Source organism: Oncorhynchus nerka, linkage group LG6, assembly GCF_034236695.1.
Source record: "Oncorhynchus nerka isolate Pitt River linkage group LG6, Oner_Uvic_2.0, whole genome shotgun sequence".
Taxonomy (NCBI): domain Eukaryota; kingdom Metazoa; phylum Chordata; class Actinopteri; order Salmoniformes; family Salmonidae; genus Oncorhynchus; species Oncorhynchus nerka.
Genome location: NC_088401.1, coordinates 18,956,851 through 18,967,947, shown reverse-complemented (window position 1 = coordinate 18,967,947; position 11,097 = coordinate 18,956,851). Strand labels below are relative to the sequence as shown.

The following is an 11,097-nucleotide window of genomic DNA, read 5'->3' as shown; positions in this document are numbered from 1 at the left end:
TTAGAATTTTTAGTTGCCTTCCCTCGCGTCGCTCTCTCCTCAGCCCTGTTTCCACATCTAACCGCTCGGTTTATGTGTACCAGAGAAGATGCCGGATTCTTATCCGGGACGAGGGGACAGGTATGGGAACGATTACTAACCCTTCTATGTATTCTCTTGCTACTGCGTTTCTCCAACCGGTATCTCACTGGGGAGAACAGAAATTCCATGCACGGCTTTGTCGTAAAATGTCGTTATGTAGACTGTACAGAAAGAGACGGGAGAAAAGTGTTTAGAGCACCACGTGGACTTTAACTCTTTGTAACGTGAAGGGGCTAAAATTCACACAAACAAATATATAGTATTCTGTTCAAAGCTTTGGTACCTCTGCAGCAAGTTTAAAATGTTCCCCCTTCACATTTTATGGCAATTACTCCTCTCCTTAATAATACATCGATGTGGATGTCCACAATTAGACAATTCTGGCGTCTAATAAAGGCAGAAAGACTAGTCAAGATACGCGCACAGACATTGACAAACGAAAACATTTAATTATGTCATTTTTCCAATTGTATTGCAAAATGACATGTACCTCATACCTCATTAGCAAACTTCGTGATTTTATGTAAAATACATTTGTGAAAAATAACCTGTTGAAAATTGTAAAGCAGTCGTCTTCATAGTTAAACAAATAATAATACATATATACATTGATTGAAACACAACAATTAGCTGTTTTAATCCTCGTAGTCGTGCGGTTTCATTGGGTAGGAACTAATCTGACATTGATAGTGTTTGGTCAGACGGTGAGAAGTGTAGCACAGGTGGTCCCATCTTGGCTACATTGTAATCAGAGCGGAGAGGAAAGCAAACCCGTCCATATTACAGCTGCTGTGTCAGGTACAACAATCCCTTTAAATTTCGTTGTCATTGCCATTTACTCGAGCCAATAACACTGTTTAGATTGAGTATAGTATGCACTCTGTTCGTGTGTTTGCTTGTCAAAAAAAAGTATTAATTATTGGTCAAACCTTTCACCAGAAGATGGCTAGTTAGCTGTCGGCAGCAACTAACAAATGCGTTGCGCATTCAAAATGACAGCTCGCCGCTTTGAAAGGCAATGTGAAACCTGCGTATAGGTGTGAACAATATTTTTTTGTAGTTGGAGACGTTTATATAATTCTGTTGCAATAGTTAGGTGACGATTCTTTGTCCTCTACATAGTCAGTTTGTATGGAGCCCGACTTTTCTTTGTCATGTCCCTCCTCCGTAGTGCAATGTTTGGACTCTCGACGTGTCTGTGATCATTCCTGGGTCGGTGATTGGTAACTAGTAGGATGACAACGTCAGTTTTGTTGCTCCTCCTGTGTTCTCCAACATGGCCTACTATATTATGATGCTTTGTAGAGACTGCATTATTGCTCCAAATACCGTGATTGTTGCAACATTTACGGCCGACGAAATATGTTTTGCTGTCTATCGCAGTGGCATTGATACTGTTGTATAGAGATTTTCTGATGAATCCAAGGAGGTTAGCCAGCTAGCTGTCGGAACAAAAATCTAACCTTCCCTGTTATGTCAGCTCAGCCGACCTCTTACTGGCCATGTCTCATTCCACATCAAAATGGAACTTGTTGTTTTGACTTCATCGTTCATGGCTAAAGGTTGGCCACGGAAACCGGTTTAATAATGTAAAGGCGACGGGAGTTGCAAAGTCACATAATTGCATTGATCGAGTAATAGCCTTCCTGTAAATCCTACTTTCACGTGACACAGAAGCTATTGGACTGCGGTTTTTCCCCAGGGACTTGGATGATCAGTAAAGCCTCGTTCTAATCTATGCTTGTCAAGTGTGTCAGTGACGTGTACATTAGTTGTATAGAATCTGTCAAATATGTCTGATCCCAACTCAACTGCTCCCTATGATTGAATGATGGATGCATCACAATAGTGCCCTGGTAAGATCCAGCCAGGTGTTCCACAATTCTGACACCCCTATCACCCCTTCCGTGTGCCCCAGCGGTTTCCATGGTGATGGACCCTCCCGGTGGGCGAGACGAGCGGCGGCGTCAGGCGGAGCGTCTTCGAAGGGAGGAGGCGTACTATCACTTCATCAACGATCTGAGCGAGGAAGAGTACCGCCTCATGAGAGACAGCAACCTGCTGGGCACACCTGGTGAGAGGAACCTAGAACACCTGACCTTACTAGAACCCCAGGAGCCTAGAACACCTGACCTCACTAGAACCCCAGGAACCTAGAACACCTGACCTCACTAGAACCCCAGGAACCTAGAACACCTGACCTCACTAGAACCCCAGGAACCTAGAACACCTGACGTGACTAGAACCTGCTATAATGTAGGGCTGCACAGCTCTAATCACTCAGGGCAATGGTGTTTGCTGGTTTTACTCCATGTTTTTAAATCACAGGCTAATTTGTATCAGGACAGCCACGTGCCCGGTCCCCCTAGCCAATCAGTGGCGCTAATTAATGCCATGGAGAAACGAAAACCAGCAGGACTGCAGCCCTCGGATTGGCATAGTTGTCCACCCCTGTCCATCCCAATACACCAATGCAGACTCGCTAATACAATCTAATATAGGCCGTCATTGTAAATTTGTTCTTAATGGACTTGCCTAGTTAAATAAAGGTAAAATAAAACAAACATTTGTAATATCAAATCATAATATAATGGCTCCATGTTGGCCACTAAGGGCTGAACTGGACCCTCAACAATGAAGCATATAACCTACCCCATATCATACACCCTCCATCTTGACCTAACAGGGGACATGTTATTCCCCAGGTGAAGTGACAGCGGAGGAGCTACGGCAGCGCCTGGATGGGGCAAAGGAGCGTGTGTCATCTCAGCCCCGCCCTGAACTACGCCCACAAAATACGGAGGCCGGAGAAGAGGAGGGGAGCAGCGGTGAGGGGGAGGAGAGAGGGTTAGGAGGGGCATGGAAGGAATATTGGGGAGGAAATGGGTGCTAAAGGGTCTAGCCTGTATAACCTAAACTTGACAGGATGTAATGGTTCTCAAAAGGTTCATAACCTAATTGCTGCTGTATAGTACTGACGTATTACTAGATAATTACAACTGACTCAGTTCAGTAACGAGCCGCTGTCTGTATAGGTACTGCTGAGCCGGGAGCAGAGACATCTAATGGCGACTCACTGCTGGAGTGGCTGAACACGTTCCGACGAACCGGGAATGCCACACGGAGCGGCCAGAGCGGCAACCAGACGTGGCGCGCGGTCAGCCGCACCAACCCAAACAGTGGAGAGTTCCGCTTCAGCCTGGAGATCAACATCAACCATGAGCAGCCGGAACCCGGGGAGCACAGTGACACCCCCGACCCCTCAGAGTTGTCCCCTGTCCCCCCTCCATCCACAGCGTCCATACGCACTTCCCCTTCCACTCGCCCATCACCCTACACCCCTGCCCGGCCCTCCCCCTATCCCTCACCTCGAGCAACCCTGGGCAGGAGGGCTCAAACCCGCCGTACACGCAGTACTACCACCACCCCTCCTCTGACTCCTGCACCCTTCACCTCACCCCTGTCCCCCCCTACTGCTCTAAGGAGTACAACAGCCCTCCACCTCCCCCATTCCCCATCACCCCCTACCCTTCAGGATCAAAGCAGCCCTCCACAGCTCCAGTCCCCAAGTGGAGCTTCCTCCCAAGAGGAGAGGCAGGAGGAGGGGGTTGCTACCCTGGACTGCCCCCGTGTAGCGCCCCAGGCTGGCCCCCAGGGGGCGTCTGTGGGGCATGAGCCACACAGCAGCAGGACTCGATCCCGCGGCCGGACCCGCAGGGCTGTGGCAGGAGGTGGGACTTCCTCCCGGTCATCTAGGAGACGTAGCCGCTCTCCTCTTCAGAGAAACCCCGCCCCTAACTCAGCTACCTTATCCCCTAATGGTGGGAGTGGAAATGGTGGCTCTAATAATATCCACACTGCCGAGCCCAGCAACGGAACTGCTTCTGTCTCCATGGAGACCGGTGAAGCCGTATCAGAGCCGGCTGTAGTATCAGAGCCTGGTCCAGAGGCAGAGGAGCAGGAGGGAGAGGGACACACGGCCGGGGCGGGGGGCGCCGGAGGGGTACGCCGCCATCCCACCATCATGCTGGACCTGCAGGTGCGTCGCATCCGACCGGGAGAGAACCGGGACCGAGACAGCATCGCCAGCCGTACCCGCTCCCGGGCCCGCGCTGCTGAGAATACCGTCACCTTCGAGAGTGACAGTGGAGGCTTCCGGCGCACCATCTCCCGCTCGGAGCGGGCCGGGATCCGGACCTACGTCAGCACCATCCGTATCCCTCTGAGGAGGATCAGTGAGACGGGCCTGGGGGAGCCCAGCTCCACCGCCCTGCGCTCCATCCTCAGACAGATCATGACCGGCTTCGGAGAGCTCAGCTCCCTCATGGAGACGGAGGCTGACTCTGAGACCACCGGGGGCACGCCAGGTCACCAGGACCCTGCTGGACCCAACGCAAACACCACCACACAGGCCTACCATGGCAACGAGAGTGGAACTGGGGTGGAAGGTCAGGCAGGAGGGGTGGAGATGGAGACCGAGGGAGTGGCAGGGGCCGAGGAAGAAGGAGGCCAGGAGAGATTAGTCGGGAGTGATGGCGGTGCCGGTGGAGTCCCTACCCCCAATGAGGGTCGGCCGACGAGCAGGGACACAAACAACCTCGTGGAAAACGGCACACTGCCCATCCTGCGTCTGGCCCACTTCTTTCTGCTCAACGATGAGGAGGACGAGGAGCACCCTCGTGGCCTGACCAAAGAGCAGATCGATAATCTGGCCACGCGCACCTACGGCCAGGCTAGCCTGGAGGGAGAGGCGGGGCGCGCCTGCAGCGTCTGCATTAATGAGTATGCCCAGGGGAATAAGCTGCGCCGCCTGCCCTGCGCCCACGAGTTCCACATCCACTGCATTGACCGCTGGCTCTCTGAAAACAACACCTGCCCCATCTGCAGGCAGCCCATCCTCCCTGTGCACCAGGACTGACCCTGCCCTGACCTTTGATCCCTAGAACCCCCTGACCCTAGACCGCCACCAGCTACACCTTGCCACCTGTTGGCTGAACTGAGCATGCCCGAGCGGAGTGGACGGTGCATGTACATAGCGCTTTAATGTTTTCATTTATCATTGCGCTATCCATTGGGGGGGGGACTATAAATGCAGAGAATTAACAAAGCTTTATTTTTTTAGAAGTATTTTATTTTCAGCACTTTTTTTTTTCTTCCCCTCCTTGTTTCTGTTTGGCCACTCTGTCATGATGTCACTGAGGTCCACATGTAAAGATAGGACTTATGCTAATGAGCTACTATAGCCAGCTGCTGCTCCTCTACCTGATGCGCTGTGACATCACCCTGTCACAACCAGACTACAGTAATCAGTCAGACACATCTCTGGACTTGATTTGGTTGAGAACGTGTAAATATGTCACCGCCTCTTGTGTTTTGGGGTTCAGAAGAGAAAGTCCTCAGTCGCATTGCATTTTTAATCAGAAGCAGGAAACAGCCATTTTAAGTTAAAAGCTCATATTGGAATCTTCCATTTTAAAGCCCCGACATTCCTTTCAAAGTGTCCTCTATGATTTGACATTGTGTGGACAGAGGCTGTCGTGTATCCTGACTTTTGAATGAGTTTTCACTTGGTCAGTGGTCCCAAGGATCCTGTTGTTTGCCCACCTGTTCAGTATATTTCAACCTAGCCATCGAACCCCACAGATCCACAGTGGATGTTCAACATTTCATTCTGTTACAGCCTTTGACACTAAAATATTAGTACCCCAAGTCAGAAAGAAACATCTAAAGAAAAAGATTATCAGGAAAGTGTGTGATTTAGCAGCAAGCACTTGTAGTAGAACTTGTCTGTTACAGAGACAGGCCAATAATGTTGATGCTAGACAAGGAGTTGTGCAATAACATGGAGGGAAGGAAGGACTGTTTTTCATAGTTACATTTTTAAACATTATAGTGCTGTTCTTTCTCCCTTGTTTACTCCTTGGCATCAATGATTAGTTCCTCTGTTGGGAAATAGAGTATCTGCTCAGTAGTATTCTGTCCCTCTACCCTCGGCCTCCTAGAGATACCCCAGTAATCAAAAAGTAGTTCATCACCTCCCACTCCTTTAACGTCTGTGTTTTAAAGTCCCAGTTCTGGTAGAACCTGCCTGTCATGGCCGGATTTCCATGTTCACAAACCTGAAAGGAATGAATGGGTGAAAGCAAAATGGTTCCGGCACCGCTCAACCATTTTCTATATCTATCCAATCCTTTCAGATCAGTGAACAACATATTTCTTCCTCCATTAGCCTGGCCTAGATCTCAATTGGTTTTTCCTGCATGCAGTATCACCATGTTACCACCAGGGGCAGTATTCACCACAGTACAACATGGTGAGAACTGGAGGCCAGTGTTATCGGTGTCCAGGTAGGGCAGGGGTTTTCTGTCATTTGATTCCTGACCTTTGTCATGCAGACCCATGAGACAGGGGTGTGATAATTGGGTAATATTGCTCTTTGTATACTGCAGAATCTGAGCGTACGTGCATTGTGGAGCTGTGAGTGTGATGAATAAGTGTGTGTGTGGTAGAGCTGAAGGAAGTGACAAAACAGAATGTCATATGATTTAGCAGCATTAATCAGTCACCTGAATGTTAATCTAAGGCCGAGTGGGAGGGTTTGTGGCCATCGAATTCAGAATTGAGTATTTATTCTGTTCCTATTTAATGAGATCAGAAACATCCTTTGAGATATTGAATACTTATTGTTATGTGATGAGATTAAAACTAACTGTTAAGATTAATGTGTTCTGTTACTGTGTAATATAAATATACAAGGGTTTTCTTCTCTGCTCCTTAACAATGGAATTAAATACAGCTTTGTTATGCCTGGAGTTATTTTGTGTGACTGTGTTTGTGTTCCTCACACAAAACCACTGTTTTTATCCACATCTCCTATGACATGAAATAACCCAGTGTGATGGTTTCTCTCCCTGTCTTTAATTTGACTTTCTCTCCCTAGGCTACAAATGACTCATAGGCCTATGAAATTAGATGAATGTAACACTTCATTTTTTAAAATATACAAATATTAAATAACCATAGTGCTAATAGTCATATGTCCTATATCCATTTAGCATGCTATTTAACCTAGCTCTGCAGTGTTGGCCTCCTGCAGCCTATGGCTACTGCGTTACTAGGTTATTTTTTACACATGACATGTTAGACTATTAATTTATGGCACACATTGGCTACATGCATATCCAGTGGAAGCAAAGTGAGTCTGAACGAAGGAACGAGGTTAGCCTTTTTGTGAGTTTGGCTGAGGACGAAGCCGCACGAACACATGGCATCTATGCGCGCCCTCGTCGCTGCTGAGTCGACCCACCACCGTCCCTCGTCCTACTGGTCGGTTATGATTAATCTCCCGAGCGAATGCAGCCTTGTCCCGTGCTCGCATTCCCCGCTGTGACAGTGAGCCACTAGCATGCTGGTGCCCTGGACGCCATCTTCCAGCCTGATACAGAACCGCACAAGTTCAGGATGTATTTCAACCGGCGATCGAAGAAGATCCACAGCGAGGGCGGTAAGCGTGGCTAGAGGGGACGACGCATGCACTGTAGTCTACAGCTCCATGGGTATTTATAGGGGTCGAACTGGCAGCGACATAAACATTGCGACGAGGACTGATTGATTATGTTGACAATTTGTGCAATCTGGCCTATTATATATGTGCTTTAGGCTATATTATTGGGACTATAGGGGTTGGGATGGCCTTGTTTATCCCAGGACTGCGGCACGGAGGCGGTGCACCCTGTCATAGGCTACACAGTCAGTGCAGGGCTAATTTTCTATTGGCATGGACTGACTCGGATTGTGGGCTCAGCGCTTCAACTGAGTCAGTGTCGAATGCTTTGTATAGCGTAGCGTACTGTGCGTAAGTATGCTGTGCAAAAATAATTCAGTAAATACCGGTAGATGGAGACGAGGTTAGTGTAGGTTAGCGGGGACCGAGATGTCATGTCCTCACTCGTTCATTCGCACGTAATAGACTAGCCTACAGAAATGCCTATGTAGGCTATTTGTCCACGGAATCGATTTTACTTTCCCAGGGCGAATGGGTTAATGGTGTGAAGGGTGCAAACTGTCAGGATAGGACATACTTTAGTCCGAGAACACATAACTGCCCACAATTCGGCACGATGGGAGAGCCCGTTGTTTAACACAGTCGTTACTTAAAGGCAACGTGACTAAGGGATCTTATTCTAAGCCCCTAACGGGAAGGCCATCGCACCTGTTAAGGTCACGCGGGACCCACACAGTTGAACACGACATCTGTGCTAGTTTAGGCTACATAATAGAGAAATTATCTGGGCCTGTATACTGGTGCAGAATAGTGATTGGTCTTTTGGGGCTATTCATTGCGCTTTTGCCCTCTATGCGTTACAGGGACAGCAGAAAGAATCATTGCACAGTACTCCCCACACAGCGCATACTTATTTTATCCACGGACTCTAGCCTATGTACACACGGAAAATCCTAGCATGATTATTGGCGTTTTGACCATGTCGGGGAGTGACAGCTATAAGAGGTTTTGGGTCAAGGCTGCAGGGATTAGAGAGGAGGAGGTCAGGGTTTTGGGAGATAGTTGGGGCAGGTTTGATGCAGCAATTGTCATGGAAAGAGGGTATGCATGTGGCTGAATAACCTTGAGTGACTGGCACAATTAACTGGCACAAGTGCATTGTGTGTGACTGAATGTTTTTCCTCCAACAGGTTCTAGTGAGAGACTCCAGGGAAAGCTGATATTGACAGAAAAGTACTTTTACTCTGGGTTAATAAGGACAGTCAGGACCCAGGAGTCAAGACAGGACAACACATCTGGGAACAAACACTCATACTATCCCTATAGACCTATTAATGGACCCCCCCAGTGACATTTAAGGGAGATGTTGACAGTTCTTCACTGATTATATATTGTATGTACAAGTGAGTAACCTGTAAGGTGTGAGATGGGAATGTGCTTTTTCCATATCCCACTCTCCCCGAGACACACTCAGAGACTGGGGTCAGGGATCAGACATTATTGATAGCTACCCAGGAGCAATTAGGGTTAATTGCCTTGCTCGGGATTCGATCCAGCAACCTTTTGGTTACTTTCCCAATGCTCCTAACCGCCAGGATAGCTGCCACCGCATTACTATTCTGTGTGTGTATAGTCCCCAGAGAAGTGTGGTTTGTTTACCATGTATAAAGATATAATGATATAAATCAGGCTATTGTCTGTGTGTCTGAGGCGGGACTTTCTGGGGACATACACTACATGACCACAAGTATATGGACACCTTCTCTTGGAACATCTCATTCCAAAATCATGGGCATTAATATGGAGTTGGTCCCCCTTTGCTGCTACATCATATCAGTCTCCACTCTTCTGGGAAGACTTTCCACTAGATGTTGGAACATTGCTGCCGGGGACTTGCTTCCATTCAGCCACAAGAGCATTAGTGCTGTCGGGCGCTGATGTTGGGCGATTAGACCTGGCTCGCAGTCTGCGTTCCAATTCATCCCAATGGGGTTGAGGTTAGGGCTCTGTGCAGGCCAGTCAAGTTCTTCTACACCTATCTTGACAATAAATATTTCTATATGGACCTGGCTTTGTGCACGGGGGCATTGTCATGCAGAAAAAGGAAAGGGCCTTCCCCAAACTGTTGCCACAAAGTGGGAAGCACAGAATCGTCTAGAATGTCATTGTATGCTGTAGCGTTAAGAGTTCCCTTCATTGGAACTAAGGGGCTTGAACCATGAAAAACAGCCCCAGACCATTATTCCTCCTCCACCAAACTTTGCAGTTGGCACTATGCATTGGGGCAGCTTTCTCCTGACATCTGCCAAACCCAAAATCTTACTACCAGATGGTGAAGTGTGATTTATCACTCCAGAGAACGCGTTTCCACTGCTCCAGAGTCCAATGGCGGCAAGCTTTACACCACTCCAGCTGACGCTTGGCATTGCACATGGTGATCTTAGGCTTGTGTGCGGCTTCCCGGCCATGGAAACCCATTTCGAGAAGAGGATTTTTACGGGCTACAGGCTTCAGCACTCGGCGGGCCCATTCTGTGAGCTTATGTGGCCTACCAGTTCGCGGATGTGCCGTTGTTGCTCCAAGACGTTTACACTTCAAAATAACAGCACTTCCAGTTGACCGGGGAAGCTTTAGCAGGGAATAAATTTGACAAATGGTGGCATCTTATGATGGTGCCACGTTGAAAGTCACTGAGCTATTCAGTAAGGCCATTCTACTGCCAACGTTTGTCCATGGAGATTGCATGGCTGTATGCTCGATACTATGCACCTGTCAGCAACGGGTGTTGCTGAAATAGCCAAATCAACTAATTTGAATGGGTATCCACATACCCTTTTTATATATAGTGTATAATTCCTGGTTGTAATGGCTGCTAGGTTGTTAAGGATACCATTTGGGGAATGAATGCTCTCTATGGATGGATGTGTGGCTGGCACGGTCAGTCTAGGGAACAAATATGATGAGCTGCAGAAAAGCTTCAGGAGGCAATGTGATCAGTTGGCCACAGAGTAGCACTGTTGTACAACCTTCATGGGACTCAAGACAATGTCAACGACATTCCAACAGCATTCACAAGTAGAAACACACACACACAGTCTACATAAACACGCAGGCACACACACACACACAGTTAATTGCCTCTTCTAGACTCACAGCTGAACTCACCTACACACACACACATCGATTACTTACTCACACGTGTGTTGTTGTGTGTGGCCAGCCCCGGACAATAGTGGCATTGCGTTACTGACTCTCTGTGTTGTTCTTTCCCGTCCCAAGCAGTGAGCCTACTCCCTTATCTTTGTCTCCCGTCCCACGGCTGGTGGCCTACTCCCTTATCTTTGTCTCCCGTCCCACGGCTGGTGGCCTACTCCCTTATCTTTGTCTCCCGTCCCACGGCTGGTGGCCTACTCCCTTATCTTTGTCTCCCGTCCCACGGCTGGTGGCCTATTCCCTTATCTTTGTCTCCCGTCCCACGGCTGGTGGCCTACTCCCTTATCTTTGTCTCCCGT

The 11,097-nt window shown here is 48.4% G+C and overlaps 2 protein-coding genes across 3 annotated transcripts in view; both read left to right on the top strand.

Annotated features, from left to right (window-relative positions):
• The first annotated feature begins 35 nt into the window (after positions 1 to 35).
• On the top strand, positions 36 to 6,893 carry LOC115130131 (E3 ubiquitin-protein ligase RNF6-like). Of its 2 annotated transcripts, none has more exons than XM_029660926.2 (4): positions 36 to 120; positions 2,000 to 2,155; positions 2,787 to 2,909; positions 3,117 to 6,893. In XM_029660926.2, the coding sequence occupies exons 2-4, from the start codon at positions 2,008 to 2,010 to the stop codon at positions 4,997 to 4,999; spliced, it is 2,154 nt and encodes a 717-aa protein (XP_029516786.2). In that variant the 5' UTR covers positions 36 to 120; positions 2,000 to 2,007; the 3' UTR covers positions 5,000 to 6,893. The 2 variants fall into 2 exon arrangements, with proteins under 2 accessions (XP_029516786.2, XP_064875420.1); XM_065019348.1 differs by lacking the exon at positions 36 to 120 and adding an exon at positions 796 to 879.
• A 447-nt stretch (positions 6,894 to 7,340) lies between these two features.
• Positions 7,341 to 11,097, top strand: part of LOC115115909 (phospholipid-transporting ATPase IB-like) — a 115,832-nt gene continuing 112,075 nt past the window's right edge. Inside the window, 1 exon segment of the mRNA XM_065019347.1 lies at positions 7,341 to 7,585. Within this exon segment, the coding sequence (XP_064875419.1) occupies positions 7,543 to 7,585 (43 nt within the window). The 5' untranslated portion in view covers positions 7,341 to 7,542.